Raw genomic sequence first — 24,836 nt, 5'->3', positions numbered from 1 at the left:
AATGGCCCATGTTATTGAACTGAATTAGCCTGCACTAGACTATTGAAAACGTCCCAGGTCTCATGAAAGCAAAGATGAAAATACCACAGCAATGGATTCACACCCAATGTTTTGAAAATAACCTTACTGTGCAATGTCAGAGACAATCCCAGTACGTCTGCAAAATGATCCAACTATGACTACTGGATCGAAAATGGACAGTGTCTCCTGCCAGTAATGACAGCACCTGAAAAGGCCCAAACAGGCTTCCCTCATATCACTCGAGTCATACATATATGTCAGGGCACAGTTGGACCCGTTTCGTACTGATAATGTACTTCTGTTAGAATGCTAACACTACTATAGGCATGGCTACCGCCAAACTCGCCTCTGGGACCGGCACCCGCGAATGGGCAATTATCGGGCCATTACGAGTGTTGTGGGCCGATAATTGCCCATTCGCAGGTGCCGATATTACAGGGCTCCCCATCTCCATTCTGGAGCATGGATGCACCGGCACCATTAACAACGGTGCCGGTACATCCGCAGGCTTTGCTCGCGGGTGCCGAACAGCCCGCCAGGATAGACCCGGCGGGCTGTCAGGCACTCGCGAGCAAAACTCGTAATTAGGCGGTACGGTGTGAATGGTGCCGGTGCCTTGCTGGCACTGTTTATACCGTAACGCCAGGGTCGTAATGAGGCCCAATGTTTACTTTGATTGTATCTGGGAGCAGATCTTGCTTCTCTTCACAGCATATTTTTCTTAGAGAGGAGTGACTGGTGAATTATGTTTTTAATGTTTCTTTTGAAATCTAATCACTTGCTAGTTCATTATAAAGTATTACTCTAAGCGCCTATCATTTAATAGAAAGCATTACATTCAATCAGATACTACCCTAAAACATACTGGCCCTCATTACAACTCTGGCGGTAGCCGTGCCTTTAAAAACGGCACAGCTGCCGCCAGAGTTGCATTTTTTCCAGCATCCGTAAATGGGCAAGAACCCGAGCCATGCTGAGTTAGGCGGACCCATTTTCGGGTGCCGGAATCAAGGGCCTCACTATCCCCTTTCTGTCCCATAGGGCTGAATGGGGATGAGGACGTCGGATGCACCGGCACAACTCTGAATGTGCTGGTGCATCTGACGTGCTCTGCTCGAGGGTGCCGTTACACTGGCGGGTGAAATGGTACCCGCAAGCAGAGCCCGTAGTATGGCGGTCCGGGAAGTATGCTCGTAATGAGGGCCACTGTGACCAACTGTAATGTAAAGTAGCCACTACTTGCCTATCAAACCAAGTCTAAATCTGTACCTGCTCTTTGTAATTGAGGGGAGCTGGCACTTCAGATACTCTTGATGTTGAAAATGTGTGATGATTGTGCTGCATTTGCACTTACTGTACATGCTCTTTTCAGAGCTACAAACAGGAGACAATCACACTTTATCAGTCCTAGTTATTCAAGGAAACTGCACATCATACTCATTGAATTGGCACTTGCAGCAACTCCCCACCATGATCATCATTAGGAATGGATGGCTGGTCAATAGTCACCCACACCTACACAGCGCAGGCCCACTTACAGAACAAATACATAGCTCAGTGAGTTAGGTGTGTGCTGCTGAGATCCGTTTTGACAGGTCACATGTGCAATTACAAGAAGTGCCAACTTAGATTTACACTGTTCACAAATATGTACCATACAAATGAATACAATTAACACTGGTACTGTGAAGGATGGAAACAAACTATCTAAAAACGATTCTGTTACTTTTCTTTTGACCCAGGCCCATGCACAGTGTGCCTTGTGTTCACGGATTCATAGCAAAGTGTTTCAGTGAAAACATGAATGCATCACGTGACTGAGCCATTTGAACAATGGGTGTAGAGATTCAGATAATATGGCAGTGCTTCTGAACGACGTGGCGTTCACAGTGGTATGTCGGGAAGGGAATATTTTAAGAGTTTTGGAACTGAGTAGCAGTCTCATATTGCCCGGGCTGGTTGTGGCACAGAACCTTGCAAGGCTGCTTGTACTCTAAAGCTATGAGAGAGACCTTTGCGGCTCTGGTCTTGCTGCAGCAGGTCTGTGTATTTGAGGGAAGCTTGCATTAGAGCTACCCAAGCTGTTGGTGCACTTCAGAAGACAGGGGGCTTTGGACTGCTGGCCTTTGGTACCACAGGCACTGCCAACGTCAGATATACAGTTACTAAACATGCGCGGCGCATTGCAAACTGATCAGGGAATCCTGGCCTCTTAATGTTTCATCATGACACTGGGGTCTTGGGCAGTACTGATGGCCTGCTCCTTGCCACACTTGTCTGAGCTCCAATCCTATCCTGAGAATATAGCGCCCCACGATCTCTGCTAGCATTAGGGGATATAGCACCCTTGACCTGCTTCTGGAACCTTTCTACTATTCTCTGCCAGTTCCCTAGTAGCTTCAGTTCCCAGGTCATCAATGGAGCTTCTGCCTTAGCCTGGATTCTCTACAGCTCTTGCCATCCTTTTCCTACTCCTCTACCTTCTCCTGTCCTCACTCCTGCTGCTCCCCTCCTACTGCTCCCACTCCTTCTCTACCTTCTCCTGCTCCTCTTCTCACTCCTTCACCTCCGCCTGCTCTCCCCTTACTCTCTCTACAATTAAATAACATCCCATTTCCCACAAAGGTAGTGTATTGGTGCGGCCTTTTATAGTGTGCATAATAAGCCCAAGGGGGTAATGCTGGCTCTGAATGCCTATCCCGTTCATGCCTGGGTTTCTATATAGTTGAATGAGCATGGGCCTTTGCACTCACCTCCTCCACTAGTGAGTAGACCCTCCCTGTCCTTATCTTCTGGTGAGGGCAGTTGTTAACCTATTAGGTCCACCATCTTAGAATCGGGCAGGAGGAATAAGGTGATGGCTTGTGCTGAGATTCTACCTGCCTGGTTTTGGGGAATTGGCTCTCCTCTCTCTGATCAGGTGCAACTGAAGGGAAGGTGCACTTTGCGATCATGCACCCAGCACAAGTGACTGAATTCTGCCTCTGCTATATGTTTTTCTCTGAAGCATGGTCAGCGATCCATGCTGGGCATTGTCTCTTGGGTGTGAACCATGCTGGGACTCCTACTCCTTACCTGGAGCCACAGACATTGTTCACACTAGTGGGCATGTGTTTCTCCTGCTCATGAACTGCTCATATGTCTATGCCTGCCCTGTATGTATGTATGAAATTTATAAAGCACACACCTAGCTGGGAAGCAACAGGGTCCTGTATATCGGGGATGCACTCAGTGGGTTAGAAGTAAGGAGGCAGGGGTAGAATAGGAGTTGGGATAGATGGGGGACCATAGGAGTGAAGCTGTGGAGGGGAGAACTAGGGCTGAGTGGTGTGAACAGATAGTGACAACAGGCTCTTCAAAGAATAGGGTCTTCAGGTACTTTCTGAAACGTAGGCTGAAGGATGTCAGTCCTATCTGCCTTATATGTAGTGGTAATTTGTCTCAGAGATAGGATGACAGGATAGCTAGCAAGAAAAGGTCTATTTCCTGCTTTTTCCACTCTTTTTTCTAGTCTGGTGATTTTGCGGCTTCTCGGATGCATTGACCTCTGGAAATGGTACGTTCTCAGCCAGACCCAGTGCTTTGCGTGTTGTAACGTTTTTGTAGGTGATGCAGGCAGTCTTGAACGTGATGAGTCCTTGAAGGGGTAGCCAGTGCAGCTGCTTGCGAATGTGGTGATATGGTTGAACCTCCTTACCCCTGAGATGAGGTGCGCAGCAGCATGCTGGATGGCTTCCAGAGGGGCCAGTGTAACATTCATAGCTCCTGCAAGTAGGGCATTGCCATAATCCACTTAGGAGATGACCGGCACTTAAACACATGTTCTAAAACTGGAGGCAGGGATACAAGCTTAACTTTGTGGAGTGCAACTTGGTCCCATGCTGCTTGGGTCTTCATGGCAATGTGCTTTGAATCCGAGCTCACAGTCAATGATAAAGCTGAGAGATTTTGCTTAGGGTGAGAACTGAGGTGTGCATCCGCTGAGCTTCATGACAGTTAGTCACTCTGGATTTAGGCACAGCATGGCTATTGACCCTTTTCTGGATATCCGTAGAGGCACGTGTGCACTTCAATCCTCTGGCCAACATTGAGAGGACTGGGGAATCCCTTAAGTACACCCTGCGGGGTTAACATAATGGAGCAGGTGATTCCTTCTGGCCCCCAGTGCTCCAAGATTCCCTTTGCTGGTTGGGCCTTGGTGACTTCATCCCAAACCAATATTGCCCTGCTGCAGGCCCATATCAGCGACCATGGGCTTTGGTATCAACTAGAGTTCAATTTCCACCAGAGCAATGGCACAGAATCCACCTTCTTCACAATCTGGAAAGATTCTCTTGAAACCTTTTGCTCTTAACCTCTTGTCATGCCTCGTGTACTGCCACACGCAACTGCCTCCTTGTATTCTATGTATACAATAACCCCACTTAAAGCTCATACAGTGTGTGCATTTGACCAGCTCTACCACTCCTGATAAACATACCCCTACTTTCACCAACACTTTGCTTCCAACTAACATTAAGTCCAAAACAAATCAAGATGCCAAAACAGTAGATGTGTGGGCGATTGCAGGGGAGAATGTGAGGCACTCTATACATTAAGAAAACCTTTTATACAACGCAGGTAATGATCCTTCTCATGAAGCTAATTATGAATGATTATCGTGAAATAAGTGTTCAGCTCCAACGGCTATAATTTTTGGGGAAGGCCAATCATCATGAGTGATAATGACCCCAACTATGGTCTTTACTAAGGTCAATAGAGCAAATAAAAAGTAATACATGAACACAGTGCGGATCCATTTTAAAGGCCTTGATAATTCCACAGAGGGGGACCACTTCCTTGTGCACGTCCATCAAAGGGAATACTCTTTTTTATGGCAAGTACCGCGTTCAGCACCCAAAGAAAATGCCACTACGCGAATAGTGTTCACAGTGTTAACAGCCATATTCACAGGCAGGCTTTTAATCGTCCTAAATTCTCACAAAGGCCCTGACTTTTCTTTGGCCTCCCGGGCTCTGCTGTTGGAGTCCACATCGATATTATTTCTCTCAAGAAAGAAAGAAACTCCACATAATACACAAGTGAATATCACGTCTACATTTTATATACATTGCTTTATTTTCTCATGAGAAGTAATTAGTATTTGTGTGAATCATATACATTTTTTAACATCTCTAGAATTTATATTTGTCACAGGTCCTGTTTAAGTGCATTCAGTTGCTTTGGCACTACATACTTTTACCATTGTTGGTTAAACAATTATTACAAAAGAATTGTACTTCTGTAAAGCCCTATACATACACTTGGACAACTTGAGCAGATTTCATCGTTTACAGAACAGTCTTGCAAATGTTGCAAACACTCAATTAATAATTGGGAACAACTTGGCATTCTGTCTGTTTTCATATGGCAACTGAATTGTCAACAGAAGAACTGTCCACTCTGAAACTTAACTGGCCAGCTTTTAAAAAGAATCACATTGTTCTTGCTGTTTCAAATTCAGGCTCTTCAGTTTGCGCTGTTGGGATATTTATGATTGGAAGAGCACTGCAATAGACTGGTTCAGGTTCAAGAGTCAGCAGTGGGATTTTGTCTTCCGTTTGATTGACGAGGCTCTCCGTCTCTGCTGGCTCGGCATCTCTGTGGCTTACATCTGGCTCTGTTACCGGATCTTTCATCGAGGTTGGAATCATTGATGATTTGCGGATGCTACTTATTTGCAAAGGCTCTTGTTCTTGAACAGCTTCTGATAACAGCTGATCGTTTTCCATCTTCTTATCTCCCGATATGTTCTCAGTTGGCATTGTTTGCTGGCAAGGGACTACACTGTGTATGGATTCAAGCGTGTTATGTTTCTGGCTGTTGCCGATGCAGAGCCCTTTCATAGCAGAAACTCCAGTCAAGTTAGTATGTTCAAGACTGTCTGGAAAGAACTGGGTTGACTTGTGATCCGATAATGCATTTGCTAAGTTTGGCTCCTTATTACAAGCGGATGTATTTTTTGTGAAAGTGTAGGTTTCACATTCAGGGGTTTTCAGTGGTTTTGTTATGGAAATATAGTTCCACTTGACGGTTTGATCCACATCAGAGGATTTTTGGGAATGTGAGCTTGTGGTTGGCCGGCCGACTGAAGCATGAGGGCTAAAAGTTATAGCAGATCTTGTTGTACTTGAAGAAACATGGCCGATTTCAGCATCAGGATTCCTCCCATTGACAACAGGACCAACACCAACAGATTCATGCATAAGTCTTAAAAGTCTCATGGGTGTTGTCGAGAATTTATTCACAGGCATCTCATTTTCCAAAAATGAATGACGACTCTTGTGTGTGGAATCATGGTTATCCCTTCGAAAATGTACAACTTCGCTTGTTCCGTCAGCTGCTAAAATATGAATATTGATTTTGTGTTTTGCAGACCAGAGTCTTTTTGACATTTCTCTTTTTACTGGTGCAGAGGTGCTTACTAGTTTTGTATTATTTTCAGATACTTTTGTCGCCCATTTTAGATTGTTTTGCAGGATTGGATTGGATCTCATATTCATTCCAGATTTGCCAGATTTGTTTTTTAATTTTGGTTGGAAATTACTTCTACCAATGCCCGAGTAGTCCCCCGAGCTCATGGGCTGGTATGTAATGAACCGATGTCCTTGGTTTTTATAAAGGATGGGGTATGTTTCACTGGATTTCTGTGGAAACGGAAATAAAAACATTTATATTTATTGTCATCTTCCATATCATGAATTAGCTATGAATATAAAGTGTGGACATATAGTTCTACATGTGTGTTTTCTGCAATCCCTATGTAAAGAGAACACAAGTAAATATTTTCCATATACTTTCACTGAGTGAATTGTAAATTGTACATTGTTTAAGAAGGCCTCTGAACAGATTGTCACATTTAACATTTTATTGATTAACATATCATTTACGAGGTTTCATATTAAACTCTGGTTCCATTCCCTTGTCTCTAGGTGCTCTGGAGGACATAAAAGGGAGGGCTTTTGGTAAGGTTAGTTAGGAAGGACAAAAATGCAAGATAGCTTTCTTGTGTTGATGTGTGTAGATCGAAAGTACCATGAGGGCATGTCTATTTCTAGTGTCCTGGTTCCAGAGCTTGTGGTGCTAGGATGAAATGGCAAAGGCTGTAGTATGTAAATTGGTTGTAGAGGTGTAGTGCTCGGTTGTTTCTCGTCTGTTGTGGGGGATATTAAATTGCCATTTGTGAGTGGGGTAGTTGGTCTACCTATAGTGCATTTGAGTGTAGAAGTTGCAAACGTCAGTGCAGTGAGGTTAGGGTCCAAGTGGGGTCACTAGGAACATCTTAGCATAGAAGGAGGTCAAGCTGCAATACCTAGGAACCATTCACGCAAATTAAATTGGGCATCAGGGGAAAATAACAGTAGTGCACTAACCGCATTGGACTGCGCTTGGTAAATCACAGCAAATCATATGTGAATACCTGGTAGCAAACTCACAGTAGAGCATTCATTATATTGGGCACCATGGAGCAACATTAAACCAGATGTTTAGTGTACAGTCCAGTTGGAGATTGATGGGGTGTGTTGGTTGATTAAAGCGTGTTAAAAAGCTACGTCTTTGGCATTTCTCAGAACATAGGGTGAACATGGATTGTGCAAATTCCCTTTGAACTAGAGTTCTGGAATTTGGCTGTGATGCTGTAGAAAGCAGATCCTCCATGCTGCTTTCCGATTCATCCTGAGGTTTTTGGAATAGTTGTTAATGGATCTCAGCATTCTATTTCGTTGGTATGGGATAGCTATTGCATGGATGAATTTGGCTCGAAAGCCCAAAAGAGCCATGTGACTGAAGCATAGTGCTTTGAAATGCTTTTCTTTACAAATAAACAGTGGTGTGTTCTTAGAGCTGGTGTAATGAGTTCTCTCCCATCTAGTCACATGATATGATATGATACGATATGATATGGCATTTGTAACGCGCCTATACACAAGTGTTTCAAGGCGCGACGAGGCAGGGAGGGGGGAACAAGGGGAGACAGACAAACGATCCTACTAGGCCAGGTGTCATTAAGATCGCGCAAGTGCATGGGTAGAGGGGACGGGAAATGTGCAAGGGGGAAAGGGAGAGGGGAAAGTGCAGTACAAAGTGATTAGTAAAATACAAGATAAATAATAAGGGCCAGCTGGTGGCAAGTGCAGTATAAGTGCAGACAAGTGCTGGGAAGGGGGGCTGTAGGGATACAGAGACAGTCCCACAGTACAGGGGTTGCCAGGGAGGCAGTGCAGAGGAGAGTGGCTGGGCCAAGGACCGAGATTGGTGAGTGGCCCAGTTTCTGATTCAGTACAGTTTCTGTGATTTAGCAGGGGAGAGGGGGAGAGAAAGCAGAAGCAAAAAGGTTTTGAGGTGCTTCCGGAACCAGAGATGGTTCTCCTCAAGTTTCATAATAATATTGCCAATGTGCTCTGGCTACATTCTTAGGAAAGTGATCCAGCAACGTATTGCCTGATCTGAAAAGGAGCATGAGAAGGAGATTCAAAAGAACAATCCCCCATAAAGCAAATTGGGACACTCGAGTGGAAATTCGGCTTGATGAGGAGGGACACTTGACTGATGAAATAAAGTTAATGAGAGGTCTTAGACAGGGATGTATATTGGCACCCTCTCTCTTCAATTTATAGCTGGCTGACCTAGATGAGACATTGAAAAGGGCTGCATTTGTCAGCCCCAAATTAAGTAACTATAGCATATACTGGATGGCATATGCTGATGACGTTGTCCTGCTAGATAGGTCGCCTATCGGTCTTCAAGAATTCTAACTATTTTGGGGGAATACGCCAACCAGAATGAGTTGGTCATCAATCAAAAAAGTCAAGTGTCCTGCACCACTCAAAGTGCCCTAAAAAAGAGTGTGGTCAAAAGTGGTTCATGTATGGAATCCAGATCCTAACTGAAGGTGAGGTTATTTACCCTAGTTTTCCAATACTGGCTAACACTGGGGCCCTGAAAATTATTTGCAAGCTGAAGAGTCAGATTGATTCACTGGTATATCAAATTAAAAAGATCCTCAGTAAATATAGCAAATTCTCAATAAAGCTGCTAATAAAATTCTATATATGAAAGGTTGTACCAATAGTTCTGTACGCCTCAGAAGGGGAACCAGCTTGTTATGAGATATCATGGGAAAAAATAAATGGCAGAATTTGGAAGCAAACTTTTAATCTAGCTTTAGCTGTACCAATGCCATCATTGAGATATGAATTGGGTCTTCTTTTCCTTCAAGCCTGGTTCCACTTTATTTATTGTTTGCTTGTTAGATGCTTATACAATAAGACAATACTGTTTCAAAGAACCCACAGGGCGGGGAGGGAGCAAGGGAGGGAAATACAATTAAAACACAATATTTAAGAGCAGTGGGGGAAGTGGGAGAGTGCAAGTGCAGTGCAGCAAGAAAGAGGCAGGAGGGGTAAGTGCTGAGGAGTCCAAGCCCGTGGGGAGCAACTGATGAAGTGCTAAGAATGATTGAGTGCTACATGGACTGCGCCGTGGGAGGTGTAAGTGCGAAACCTCCAAAGCAGAGGGCGTGCAGATGCAAGTGCTGTAGATAGACAGGAGCTGGGCAGAACTGATGTGGGAGTTCAGGGCCCCGAAGATGCATAAGGGTACAGGACACCGATTTAACAACTGTGGGATTAGCAGAGGAAAGAGGAAGGGAAGGAGGAGGAAACGAGGAAAGTCTTAAGGATCTTAAGCAGATCTTGCTCAAGGTGCAGGTGGAGAGGGAGGCTGTTCCAAAGGAGGGAGCCCATAGAGGAGAGTGAACAACACCCTGCCCTCTGTTTAGCAAAACACGTTACACCTAAAGAGCTAGTGTCAGAGGAACGTAGTGGTCTAGAGGGAGAGATTTCTAGTGAGATAGAGTTGAAGATAGTGTGGTCGCTGGGTCCAGACAGCCTTGTGGATGATGCAGAGGGATCTGAATTTAATTTGTGCAGCAACCGGGAGCCATTGAAGACATTCTAGTGCAGGAGAGATGCGTTTCCTGGGCTTAAGGTCAAGAATAAGTCTCAATGCCCTATTCTGGATTAGCTGGAGGGGACACAGAGTGGAAGATGGAAGATTCAGGAGGAGGCTGTTGCAGTAGTCAAGCTTAGAGAGAACCAGTGCTTGGGTCATATTGAGCCTCTGAGGGAAAGTGAGAAAAGGTAAGATTCCTTTGAGAAGGAAGAGCTGAAAGTGGGAGTTCTTGGCAATGTCCTCAGTCTGAGGGAGGAGAGAGAGGAGTAGAAGATCACTCCAAGTGTGAGTGTTTCATAACACTGGCGAGTCTTAACCTTGTATGGTAAAATGGTATTTCCCAAACAGGGAACTTTGTAGCAGGAATTGCATTGTGCTCTATTGGCTAATTCCTTGAAATTGCTGGGACAGATGAATCAAACTGCAGATTCTTTATTGGTAAAATGTGGTAGAAATATGTCAGACCTTAATACCAATCCGGTATGGGTGGAAAAAGTGTCTTTGAGAAGTGTACTGGATCGAAACATTAGATAAGACAAGAAGATACCGTCTCCATTCAACTTTCTTAAATGAAGAAAAAGCCTTGGGTGTATTACCTAACTATATGGACTTCTATCCTTGCCCATTCCTTCGGGTCAATTTCTTAGATTTCAATTGAATTTGCTATTGACAGGGGAAGTTTTGTTATGTTGCTGCCCCTTAGCGGACTCTTCGATAGGTGTATGTAAAAGCCCCAAAATAATACAGACCCTGAGGCATATGCTAGTAGAATGCCCGGCTTTGATTGACATCTGCACAACATTTCTGGGTCGTTTTTTTTCAATAACAGTCTTTTGTCTTCCCCAGATGATATCAGGAGCAGGATGAATGCCGGCAGGGAAATATTTTTAACTACATAGATATTAAGAGTGTTGGATGCACTGGGTTTCATAAAGCACTTTAATTAGAAAATGTATTTAAAAAAATAATGTTTTCTCTCTTCTATTTCTTATATTTTATATATTGGGATCATAATCAATGATTGATTGTATATGTTTGTATGAGTGTGTGTATTTTTTATGAACTTTCATCTAATATTTGTTCACATTGTCAAAGCCTACTAACTTTGGAATTGAATTTTATATGCAATCTTATATGTATTTGATTTTTATGTATATTGTTGATACATTTGAAAGGTGAAATTTTGATCGAACCAAATATAATTTTTCAAAAATTAACATAACCAGGCAGTATGGCACTCACTCCATGGTATGGCTCTGTCTAATTATCAAACGCCGTTCATTACAAGGGGAAATAGAGATTATGATTATAATTGTTTTTTTATAATGCGCCTAATACCTGAGATTGGTTTCTAAGCATGAGATCAGGATTCAAACCTTTGTTGCTATGCACCGTCTTGCTTCCAAGACAAACACGTTGCCCCTGAGCTATAACCCCGGCCCAGATGTTCGGACAATGGATTCTAAGGGAATGCAGCGAGTTGGCATAATCATTTTGCTACTCTTCAGCATGCTTTTGAAAACGGGTAGAGGGATGTTGAGCAAGGAGTGGGGGTTGAGTGCTTTATGCCTGAACGAGGAAACAAGGTTCCAATTTTCCAATTTTGTTAGTATAGCCATTGCTGCCCAAAAGAGTGGGGAAGCCCCTGGGCCAGTTCATATACCCTTGGATCATATATCCCCAGATCTGAGAGGATCCCTGTGTCATGGGTGAAGGCAGTCATAGCCCAGTATTTAAAAAAGGCTCACGGTTGTACCCAAAGTGTTAGGCTGATTGGCAGAATGGGCAGAGGATAATGACATTATTTTAATATTAGCATTGATTAATCCCTTGCATTACATCTGTTTAGGACTAAAACATAGGTTCAACGCAAGGAGAAGCTGTTCTTGGCATTCCTGGATCTCAGTTCTGTAGTTGACATAGTCACTAGAACATATGTTTGTGACAACCTTCATGAAATGGGTGTTACCTGGGGTATTATTAGGACAAAGATGGTGTATACAACAACTATTTATCTCTCCCTCCTCCTCAACACCTATGCCATCACATCGCCCCCACGCCACCTGACTCAATAGACGCTGCCCGCCCCTCTGCTCCCGTCACCCAGTACAGCTGTACCCCTCTTCTGTGCACCTCTATATCAAACCCTGATGCATATCTGTTCTGTTGTTACCTCTGAAAATCACTCAGTTATGCATCTGTATTGTTGTATACCTCTGTAAAGCGATCAGGATGCTTGGTCCGTACTCAATAAATACCATAATAATATTAATATTTCCATGTTGAGCGAGGTTTGAGGCAGGGCTAGCTTCCTGCTTTGTTCCTTTTTTCTTATATTTTAATGCGGTTGAATAGCATGTATGCCAGGCCACACCTGATGCTCATAAGATTAAGAGAAGGACAACGGAATACTGATGTTAATCTATTAAGGAGTAACAACTGCGCTTACTTGCCACTGAGCAACAGCTAAGCATACTCAACACCTAGGCCATCAGATCCCCGATGCGCCACCTGTCTCCCTAGAGACTGTCTGCCCCTCTACTCTCTGCCACCCTGTACAGCTGTACTCCTCTTCTGTGCCCCTCTATATCAAACCCTGGTGTATATCTGTTATGATGTAACCTCTGAAAATGCTCTGTTATGCATCTGTATTTTTGTGCACCTCTGTAAAGCACTCCATTGTGTATCTGTATTGTTGTATATCTCTGTAAAGCGCTCCATTGCTTCTCGGAGATAGGGCCGTACTAAATGAATACCATTATAATAATATTATTTTCCTTTTGAGCAAGGTTTGAGGCAGGGCTGGCTGCTTGCTTTATTCCTTTTTTTCTTGTATTTTAATGGGGTATATTAGTATGTATGGAAGGCAACACCTGATGTTAGTAAGATTACGAGAAGGGCAACGTAATACTGACGTTCATCGATGAAGTAGTAACAACTGAGCTTACTTACCATTGCCACGTTTTGTACAATTTAGGCTTTTGAATGGTCACCTTGAGACTTCCCATGTTTTGGCCTTGTGTGTATGCGGCACACAGCCCATATATTGAGAAGGTTATCTTTACAAGGCCATTAGACATACAATTGTTTTGTCATGAGTGGCTCACTTGGCCTTTCTTTGCACCAGATGCCATTTTAGGCACTCAACTCATTAATTGATTTACTTGGCTTGCCTTCAGGGCAGAGAGCACCCTGATGAAGGACTCGTCTGGTCCTATATTCATTGACCGAACATTGTCTGCCTGAACCTCCATTTAAAGCCTTCCACCACGATTTGTATATGAAGCGTGTTAACTGTGTTTTAACAAGCAGTAATGTTGTTTACAAATGTCTGCAGTGTTACACAAATAGGGCGCAACCATTACTGGGGATTTTCTTCAGCCTTTTCATTTACATATTTATTCCCATCCATGTGCTTGGATGGTACAATGGTTTTCACCAAATAATCCTATCTAAGGATATTGAGTTTTTAACCTACACAATCTGAACTATACAGTGGGCCCACTCCGTCCCTTATTGTTCTAAAACTGAGTTGACTATAGATACATTGTTGGCTGTCAAGGTTCTGTGACAAGATAGGTTTGGTCGTCAGTCCCGATATATCTAAAATATTGGCAGTTTGACATAGTAGTAACTTCAAACAGACTCTTTCCCTAAGCAATTGTAAAATAGAATAAGTTGGAGAGTACTTCATTTGAAAGCACCATGGAGGTTTATGAAGCAAAAACCTGTGCTCAGGTCCTGTATAGTGTGGAACTATGGGGGATTATTGTAGGATCTAGATTTGAAGTCTTTCAGAATATCTTCTTTAAACGGTTGTTGGGAGGATATGTAGATCAATGGCTAACATCATCATCTATAAAGAGGCAAATTGTGATTGGATAGAGAACAAGTTTCTTTTGAAAGGAGCCAAGGCCTGGATTAAAATCTGGTTGATTGGGTGCACATCTTTATGTAGGGAGCTTGTGGAAGAACTGTTGCCTTAGCAGGTTAATACAAAAATTAAATAGCTGTGTAACATGAAGAAACTTTGGTGCCTGCTAGGGGAGTGGGAGTGGTTTTCTACTCCTGCAACTATACCACCAAACGCCCCATCAAAGTCTTAGTGCATGTGTGATATCGGAAATGTGGAGTGTACGGTGGAGGGAGGCTGTCCCCATGACAACAGTGGGACGATATTGGAAATTATTGAGATAGGTAAGCCCTAAGCCTATCTTAACATAGTTATATTTGCCCATGATAGGAAATTGTTGACCAAGCTGAGATTAAAACAATGACAGCGTTTGGGAATTGTAATAAACCACTTTACTTTTTCTCTAAGTAGTACAGAGATCTTTGAATGTGATGGCTGGTTCCATTGTTACGAGAATTGGGGGTGTACCACCTATGGCGATGCAATGGGCCTATTACATTTTAAAGAAGGATTGCAGCTTTATTCGTCTTGTGATCTATGTAAAGAGGGTTTGGATGAGACGATGTATTAGATAGAAGACTGAACAAAATCCACTCATAGTGAGTTGTGTGGACCCTAGCTGCAAGGAACAAATATTAGGCTTTGTGGAATATCTTTTTGAGCTTTATAAGTGGTAAAACCTGTGTGATTATTTTGATGTCCTAAAATGGCATAATGATTTAAACATATATAATATTGTTTTGTTCCAAATGTATTGTTGATCATTTAGGATAGGCAAAATGAACTGAATGGTAATGTAATTTACATTGTATTTGCAATAACGTAGATTTGCAAAACAAAAGAGGTGATGGCTGGAAGATTTTGATTTAATCTTAACCTCTGGTATAGCTCTATGCACCCCTCCAAACAATTGTTCTTCAGCCTGCCTAGTCATTACAGAAAGACGAAATACCATATGCAAATCAGGCTTGGTGCCACCCCAAAAGGGTCAGTCTAGCCCGAAATTCTAGATCACATCCCTTCTGCACGAGACCACAAGCATCCAAAGACATGTTTTCCACATCTGGTGGTGATGACTGGAAGGTTTAGAATTAATTTTAACCTATGGTATAGGGCTGGGACACCTTCCATGGAGGGATAATGCAGAAAAAAGGGCATACTATTAATTATAAGAGAGATGCACTCTTGGAACCAACATCGGAGTGTACTTCCTCTGACCAATTGACTGGTGTAATTGGCCCATAAATCTGTCATGCAACATTAAAGAGATCAGTAAAAAGAATTGGAAACAGTGCTAGCAGAAAACCTACAATGGCCCATGATTTCCAACTGCTGCTTTTAAAAAGAGCAGGCATAGGCAACATTGTAATGAAACATGACAGTCAGATACAAATAACTGAATCAAAAACACTACCAGAACTATGGGTTATGGACCCTGACCCTGTAAAGGGACATTTCCCTTGCAGAAAATGTTCTGTATGCAATTTCACTAAAAGGTGCTTTGAATTTGACATAGGTTTACATAAACCATGCATTCAAAAAAGCATCACTAATTGTGAATCATATATCATCTATTTAATCCATTGCTCTTGTGCCTCAAACTATTTTGCAAAAACCGTGTAAAAAGTTAGAACGCACATGACAGAACATCACAGCTGCATTAGATATAAGGTGGAGACAGCTCCTTTGGTAAAACATTTCCTAGAATCATCACATACTTTGGATGAACTCTATTGGACAGTTGTAACAAAAGTTACGGGGAATAACCAAACAGTCATGGGCCAACAATTGGGAAAGTTGCAAAAGAATTGAATTTTATGCTGCTCTTAATGAAAATATAGAATGGAATAAAGTATTTGAATAATACCATCATTCCTCAAAATCAGTAGTTGTTTAGATCTAGCCATGTATACAAAATGTATCTAGCACACCAAAGCTTAAAGTTTAGCGAGGGTCCCCTTTTATTTGAGCTGCTTCATAATATACACTTTCAAAAGGGTTTTCCTATTTCTTCACCAGGACAAACATACAAATACACAGAGTTCACTTAACTTTCAGGTATTGGGCGAAATACACACGTGTGAGGTCATCAAGTCATGTTACGTGTTGACATGAATTATAAGTTTGGAGAGTCTGAAATCTGATTTCTAAATCAAACACAGGCAGCCAGCATACAATTGATGTTTGTGAATAGTTTCAGTGTTATCAATGCCAGAAACACAAACAACGTATGGCGTCATCATGTCACATTATGTGTTCATGCGAATTATACGTTTGAATTATTTTAAATATGACTTCTAAGCTAGATGCAGGAATTCTGTGTACTGGTAAGGACATGAACAGCTCATCAACACCCAACAACTTACACTAAGGTAATTTTTTTACATTTTTGTCCCTATGTCTTTCAATTTTCTTTTGCATATCTTAACAATCACAAAACATTTTTGGGAGCAGCAATAGAAATGATTTTCCGTTTTACCTCTATTATTTCAGCATGTAAGCAGTGTTTGAGCCATAGCGGTTCCTCATTGGAAATAGTTGAAATTGCAAAGAAAAGCTAATATTAGTTCAACTACAAATGACAAACAAATTGTTGCCAGTAGACCAAGTCAGAGGGCACAGGGAGACGCCCTCCTATAGTCTTCCCCCTTCCACGAGATTGCTGCAGAGCTAGGAAGCTCCATGTAGCTAAGGTAAGCCCCCTCTGGGGCATGGCCACACGATCGTCGCTTCAGCAACATCAGCAGAACAATATCTTTTAAATTCATGTGAAAAGTGAATTACTCATCCGAGCCGCGATTCATGTACCAAGTGCCTGTCCCACCTTAGAGACACCAGGCACCCTCCTCTGGTGCCGTGTATTCAGCCATTCCAAGATGGTCCCCCGCAACACGAGCACTGGAGTGCTTCGGGCTATCTAAGGTGTTGGCTCCCAATTGGCCAGGCCCCGCTCCTATCTGCCAATCGCAATCGCTGGCAGGCGAGGCTGGCCGACATCCGAAGGCCCCACTCCTAAGGCTCTTGTCTGAACCTGTCAGAGCGTGCCAGAGCAGCAAGCCTCATTCTACGCAATCCAACGCACACCTCCTAAAGGGCCTCTCTGCAGCCACCTAAACCGGTAAAGCCCACATATCGTACCCTCCTTCCTCTGACCGACAATCCACTTAAACCATAGCGCAACCCACCACAAACAGTCTTCCGACGAGCGCAATCCTTCATATGCTCACCACTGCTGTAATTGTCAGTACTGGTTTTTAAAGAAGCAGAAACCATTTGAGGAATATTTGAGCACTGAGGCTGGACCTTAAAATCACTTTTTGATGCTGAGCTTTTATATACTGTCCCAGGTACGCTTGTCATATTACAAACCCAGAAGCATTCATGTGCTTGCCTCAGTTCATAAAATTTGGCATTAGATGTGCCTGTCTAAATCCGATTCTGGATGCATCTCTGTGCTTGCCTTGCTTTTAACAATTGATTTTAGAAATGCCTACTGTGAGGAACTTCTACTGACAACAAGTAAGACGGACACAAGTGATCACAGTTAAAGGGCGTTTATTGAGCAATGAATGCTGTATACCGGTTGGAAAAAGGCCTATTCTAAACCTAAATCTAAGATGGGAGCAAGTTTCAACCATCAAATGAAAAATAAGGCAGTCCTAGTGGTGTTGTGTCAAATAAAAGGGCCTAAACTAAGAAACCTATTGTAAAACCTCACAACGAATACAAAAAGGAGTGTGGGATAGTTCTCAAGAAAATAAATAAGTGTTATCAAAATAATGGGTCAGGATGCGGTAGCTTGGATCTCCCTTCCCCACGTTTTGGATACGAGGTAAGATGGGAGCTCAGAGCACAGTACAGTCTCGGTCTTCTCCAGCACGAGATGAGAGTCTTAATGGCAGCTCTCAGGACACACTCTCGAGCTTTCAGCTATCAGGGCCGTCGAGGGCCAAGTCTCATTTCCAATGAAAGTCTCTTGCCTTCGAGGACCTGGAATGTTCAAATAATAGAACAAATGTTACTTTATCAAATAAAAAGTTTGTTTCCAATGTTCACTGGGTGATGGGTTCGCCCCTGGGTCCCCTTCTTCTGGGCGCTGACCCTTCTCAGTTGTTTATCACAGTTTCTCGTAGGGTGATGGCTTCACCCCTTGGGTCCCTCTCTTCTGGGCGCTAACCCTTCTTGTATCATATTCCACAAATCTTAATGTCTTTTTAAACAGCTCTGAACACACCGTTTCTGGGGATTTAGACTTTGCCCCTCTTGGGATTCGTTTCTCTTGTTTCGTCTCACTGCAGGATTCACTTCCCTTTCTTTTACTTAGTTTGTAGATCAAAGTCTTTCGGTTGTACAGGGATTTTGCTTGACCCTCAGTATGGCCACCTTGACCTATTCCACTGGCTCTCCTATGGCCTTCTGGTACCTGTAGTTTCTCTCATATGGGGCTCGATCACAGTCTCTCGAGTTAGCACTCACGTGGTGCTGGTCTCCCTCTGCAGCCGGTCTCACCATCAATACGTATTACAGTACTTTACCCAGTTCATCTCTCAGCTTAATCTCCATTCTGACTCTGCTGGCTCCCTCCATGACCACAAATCTGGCTTCAGAGCTGCCAGAAGTACAGAAACTGCTCTTCTGAACATCCGTGAAAACCTGCTCTCCAACCTTGACTCTAACCTTCCCTCTGCCTCATCCTACTTGACCTCTCCTCTGCGTTTGACACGGTCAACCATACCACCCTGCTCAATCGTCTTCGTGACAACCTCGGTAATCACTGATCAGGCTCTGGCCTGGCTGACCTCTTTTCTCTCTGATCGACCCTCCCAGGTACAACTTGGGTCCTTCCTATCTTCTATCTCCCTCTCCACATGTGGTGTTCCCCAGGGGTCTACCCACTCGCCCTGGCTTTTCACCCAATACCTGGCAACTCTCGCTTACTGCATCTCAATGTTCTGCTCAACTTTCCAGTGCTATGCTGACGACACCCAACTCATTTTCAGGCTTCCTTCAGCTTCCTCCTCTCCTTCGCTCATCTCCAATTGTCTAATCCCCTTTGAAAATTGGTGTGCTGCCAATGATCTATGTCTAAATGCCAACAAGACTGAGATCCTCCTTATTGGTACACCATCTCCATCCTCTCCTCTCACTCTCTGGTCGGTCTCCCATTGGCCCTCCTCCCACCCCCACTTGTGCGGCTAAGAACCTTGGGGTTATCTTTGACTCTACACTTTCCTTCTCCGCACACATCTCTGATGTCTCCAAAAAATCTAACTTTTTACTTCACCTCCTTAGAGGTACTCTACCTTTCCTCTCCTTCCCTCAAAAGCTCACTGTCTCCCAAGCTCTGGTTCTTTCCAGACTGGATTACTGTAACAGCCTCTTCCTAAATCTACCTGCCTCCACTCTCCGCCCGCTACAACTAATCCAGAACAGGATTGCGAGACTTGTCCTTGGCCTCAAGCCCTGGGATCATATCTCTCCAGCCTTGAAATCCCTTCATTGGCTCCCAGTGGATGCAAGGATTAAATTTAAAACCCTCTGCATTGTCCACAGGCTTTCTGGGGACTGGGTCAAAAATACGGTCAACTATCCCTCCGTAAATACCTCCCCTCTCGAGCCCTTCGCTCCTCTACTTCTAACTCCCTCAGGGTTAGTCGTTTTCAAAAAAAAACGAGTTGGGGTAGATCCCCGTCTTTGGCTGGTGCCTCCCTTTGGAACAGCCTCCCAGCCACATTGAAACTTGAGGAAAAACATCTTTGGTTCCGGAAACATCTCAAGACCTTCCTCTTTGCCTCTGCCTTTGCCCCCTTTCTCCCCTGTTGATCTGTTTCTTCTCATAGCATTGTGCACCTGGCCACCCTTTGTTCTTTCGGGCCCAGGTATCTGCTCACCCTGCCACCCTCCTGCACTGCCTCCAGGCCACCATCTGCACTAGGGTCCTGTATCTGTACCCGTACAGTCCCCCTCCCACGTTTCTTCTGCACTTATCAGATATACATTTCTGACTAACTTTCACCTGCCACTTGCTGGCTGCACTACCATGGTTTAAAGCCCTTATTTATTATTTATTCTATTTTAATATTTATTTATGTTTTCTCTCCTCTGCTTTGCACTTTCCACTCCCCCCCTTCCTTGCACTTTTCCCCCATTTTCCTTTCCCATGCACTTGCGCTTTCTTAAATGTCACTGGGCCTAGTAAGATTGCTGTTTTTTCTGTTTTTTTCTCTTCCTTGTTCCCCTCCCTTTTTGCCTGGTCACGCTCTGAAACACTTGTGTACGAGCGCGATATAAATAAAATATCATTTCATTTCATTAAACTTGGTTCCAATTTGCCACTCTGTGATTCTCCATGAACACAGCAAAGTTCTTATTGTTCTCCCTTTCGACTCACCAGCTATGATGGACCGCTTGGCTTTTCTTCTTCATTGGAGTCAAGGCCGGTACCACGGTCACGGGAGCTTCCCTCGCTCTTGCTTATCGGTGTAGGCTTGCCCTCTGTAACGTTGACATCAGCTGCAAGACACTTGTGTTATTGTTCGTGGTCTTAGGTTCTCTTCCACGAAAGTTCAGTTGGCCTGGGGCAAAAAGGGAAAGGTCCCTTCTCTCCTCGCCACCCTCTCGCTTCCCACCGCCTTTCTCCTTCTCTTAAACTGCAGCACCTAGTTAGCCGTCTCGATATGCTGTCTGCCGTGCTCCTACTGTGCTTTCTGGCTCCACCTTTTATCCCTGCGGGAAAGGGAAAGGGCCATCAAGTGTGTGTGATTCTGATCAATTGCCTGACTTTGCCTGACCCTTGCATTCGGGCATGTCAGGTAAGCGGCTCCGGAGTTAGTCCGTTGTCCCTTCTGTTGTGCGAAAGTGTTTGTGTTGGAAAAGGGGAGGCAGGGGTTAAGAATGTCCTACATGAGAGGAGGGGGAAAAGGTGTCAAAGGAAGGGGGATTTTAAAAAAATGTATTTATTTATTTCTATAGCGCTGAAAACCCACAGGAATCGGGGCGCTGACATGAACACAAAATAGACAAACATAAGAATGAGACAAGCGAAACTAAAGTATCCCAGAAGGATCCTTTAAGACTGGAGTGTCAAAGATTTAGCTAAAGAGGTGGGACTTCAATGATTTTCTGAATTGACTCATATTTGAAAGCCTGTAAGGATCTTCCTAGGCCTCTGGCTCTTTTAATTCCGATTTCCTGCTGTAGGGTGTGGGCAGGGGATTGCAGATCTGTGGCTGGGTTGTAGGGCATATTCATAGTTTTGAGATATTCCGGTGCTTTTCCATAAAGGGAACAGTGAATAAGGGAGCCCATTTTGTTCTTGATACATTGCTGCACTGGTAACCAGTGCAGTTCTCTCCTGATGTTAGGGATATGAGCACTTCTTGGTTGATTTGGCATATCCAGAGATTAGATTTAGATGCTCCACACAGTAGGATGTTGCAGTAGTCTAATTGTGATAGAATCATGGCTCGGGCAATTGTCAACAAATTATTTTTACTGATGAAGGGCTGTATAGTTCAGAGAAGCCTCAGATGAAAGTTGCATGTTTTTCGAAGATTTTGCACTTGGTAATCTGAGTTGAGGGATGCCACCAAAATTACCCCTAGTGTTTTCACTTTGGTTTGTGTTATGATCTTGTTGCCTTGCAGCGTGAAATAGGGATAGGCAGGGTCTAGTTTAGCTCGGGCCTGTGGTGATCCAAATATGAGTATCTCAATTTTATTGCCATTCAGGCAAAGCCAATTCAAGAACATCCATCTCTCAATGGCATCGTAGAGGTTCTTTAATTTTAATGAGTCTTGATGGTAGTCACCACTTAGCTCGATGACTAGTTGCATGTCATCGGCATAGTTGGTAAATAATACCGCTAGCTCTTCCAGCAGGGCCTGCATATATAGATTGAAAAGGAGAGGCGATATTGATCCTCCTTGAGGGACACCGTATTTTATAGGGGAAACCGGGGATGTGGCTACACCCGATTGTACATTGGATTTGTGATTGGCTAAAAATGACAATGCAGTTGACCACCTTCCATGAGCAACCCCCCTGCTGTTGTAAGCATTCCAAAAGGTGCACGTGATCGACAAGATCGAATGCCGCTGATAGATCCAAAAGGATCAGCATCCCCGCTTAACCACTGTCAACAATATCTAACATGTGGGTTGAAGATCCAAAAGTGCGGTCTCAGTGCTGTGGGCCGGGCGAAAACCGGACTGCCTGCTGTGTAAATTGTTGTTATTGTCTATAAACATCTGTAGTTGGGAAGTGGCAGCCTTGTCCAATATTTTTAAAAGGAATGGACTATTCGTTATTAGCCTAAGGTTGGTTGGGTCCGTGTGGTCTAGATTCAATTTTTTGGGAATTGGCGCAATGGTAACTTTCTTAATGTCTATGGGATCCTGCTGGTCTTGAAAAGAGGCATTAACAAATTGTGTGGAGAAAGGTTCAAACAATTTTCTATGTTCTAGTATAAGTTTAGATGGTACCATGTTTAAAGGACAAGCAGCGGGATTCATAGAGGCTAGCAGCGAAATCTTTTCAATCGATGAGATGGGTGAAAACGAGAAATCCAGATGGGAGGGAGAAATCTCTGACCCGTTATCGGAAAGCTTCGATATGATGGTAGAGCTCTGAGTTGCTAGGATTTTATCCCTTGCTTTTGAGATTTTTCCCTTCAAAAGCTTTCGCTATTCGAGCACAATCTTGGTCCATGATTGTTATTGGTAGCTCAGGGGTTTTGGGTTTTTCTAGTGATTTTATAATACTGAATAGTTGTTTTATAGAATTAGACTGCTCAATTTGTGTATTGTAGAAGTTTTTCTTAATATCTACTATTAGTGGCCTGTAAGATTTGTCCAATTTCTTCCATAAGTGTCGGGTAATGACAGAGGGGTTTTTAGTCCATATAAGTTCGAGTGCCCTTTTTTTCTTTTGCATCTCATCTAATTCTGGTGAAAACAAGCTTTGATGTCTGGGATTTTCTCTCACCGTTTTAGTTTGTATTGGGGCTATGTTATCAAGCATTTATGTGAATGTATTATTAAAGCCATTCATCATGCACTCAATGTGATCAGTCGGCTGAGAATTAGCCATGATGGCTTCAAGTCCATTCTTGATGTCAATGGAGCTCACCTTCTTGAAATTACCTCCTCTAACAGGTTTCAATGTATTTGTAGGCTTAACAATTGGAGTTGGGAGGTGAAGAGTAAAGCTAATCATGGAATGGTCCGACCATATACAAGTTGAAGTATCAATATTCTTTGTATTAAGATTCTTAGTGACCACCCAAGTCCAGGAAATGGGTGTTCCCAAACGCGGGGTTGTTATTTATGATTTCAAAGCCACTGTCTGTTAGTGCAGTTTCTAAAAGTATTGCTTCTTTTAAGTCTCCCTTCTATCGATTGAGATCGCCCAAAAAGATGGTTGATGAATTTGGGCTATTAAAATTGTTTAGTAATCCCATTACTTCTTAAATCAACACCATGTTAATACAATGGTGGTAGGTTGGTGTCATTTTGAGATGTAAGATCTCACATTCGGTACAGGAGATAGTAGCTGGAAATAGGCCTAATGTGGATCTGGCTATAATAGCAACACCCCCCCACCACGTCCCTCTTTACGGTCTGCATTGTAAAATGTGTAACCTGGGCAAGAGGCTTCAGAGATGAAAGGTCCACTGGTATCTTGTAACTATGTCTCTGTCACACAGAGGATGTCTACTTCATTGTGGACTATGAAGTCATGCAGACCTTGTGCATGTTTTACAAGGGATCGTGTATCGATCAGGGCAACTAAGTGCATTTGGCCATGCCTCATTCGGGGTCTGTGGGAGGCCAGTGTATCGATGATTGGTTTTACTGGGAGCTGGTAACACACTGTTGTCAGTGGTATCAGTAGTAAGGTCGGCATAAGTCCCACCATCAAGCCCTCTTGTGTAAGAGGGTCACTTTCCTTCTTAAGTGTGGGAGATAGTTCCTCGTGTAAGTGGCTAGAGGGGGAAGGTCCGTCTTGTGCTCCTCTCTCTTCTGTGTTAGCTGTGTGACTGTCTAGGATAGTCCTTTTAAGTCTATCAATGAGTGCCAGATGGTTTAGGCGAAGTGTCATCAAAGATAGGGGTTCATGTTTTATAAAGCCCATCGTGTAAGACTTACTTCAGAGATAAGGGGAAAAAAGACAGAAATGCCTCGCAGCCGAGTAACGGCGAGGACCGGCTTGGCCGGCTTGGCCCAGAAGCGTTGAAGTGCAGCCGTTTAGGAGCTGAGCCAGTGAGTGTGGGATATGTAGTCCCTAAGTGTGTAGGCTTTTCTGCTAATATACAAAGGTCATTCTCTGACCAGAACTCAATTACTTTCTCTCACTGTTCCCAAGCAAAGACAGTAATACAGTTCAATATCGCAATGCACACAGATTGTCTTCAGTAATACAATGAAAGTTTTTACGTGCTGATGTCAGGTGGCTGCTTTAAACAATTCACAGCCTGCGAGTGTAACATAGCTAGGTCCTAGCAGGGTAGAAATATAATTCAAATTTCAATGCTAATTGCAATACAAGTCGTAACTAGGTTCTATAAAGTTAGACAGGCTACACCAATTAGTGAGTTAGTACAGAAAAAGCTATCAGCGTTCTACCCCAAAAAAGCAATTCTATCCTCTCTTGCGTGTCTCACCCATCAGTGTCCCACTCCCACTCCCACTCCCCGAGGATCCCCCATCCAGGTGATCCTCCCGCACTGATCCACCCCCCAGGAACTGGATCCATTACGACGCCCGTGTCCTGGCCACCTGGATGCCAGATCCCTGGGGACTAGCTAGGGAGACACCTTCAGGTTTCTCACGTTACCCAAATTCAAATCCAGATGAATGGACGTTCATACTTTAGTTTTTTACAACTGATTCGCTTTACTTTAGTCCCT

At 43.5% G+C, this 24,836-nt stretch overlaps 1 protein-coding gene across 1 annotated transcript in view; it reads right to left on the bottom strand.

Annotated features, from left to right (window-relative positions):
- Positions 1-5,104: 5,104 nt before the first annotated feature.
- The window catches only part of C1QH1orf141 (chromosome 1q C1orf141 homolog), a 436,963-nt gene continuing 417,231 nt past the window's right edge, over positions 5,105-24,836 (bottom strand). Inside the window, exon 9 of the mRNA XM_069641945.1 lies at positions 5,105-6,707. Coding sequence (XP_069498046.1) covers positions 5,496-6,707 — 1,212 coding nt within the window. The 3' untranslated portion in view covers positions 5,105-5,495. The remainder of the gene's footprint in view (positions 6,708-24,836) is intronic.

The sequence above is a fragment of the Ambystoma mexicanum genome, chromosome 1q (genome assembly GCF_040938575.1).
Source record: "Ambystoma mexicanum isolate Mex_15411 chromosome 1q, UKY_AmexF1_1, whole genome shotgun sequence".
Taxonomy (NCBI): Eukaryota; Metazoa; Chordata; class Amphibia; order Caudata; family Ambystomatidae; genus Ambystoma; species Ambystoma mexicanum.
The sequence above is the reverse complement of the archived record's forward strand: the minus strand, read 5'-3'. Positions and strand labels throughout refer to the sequence as shown.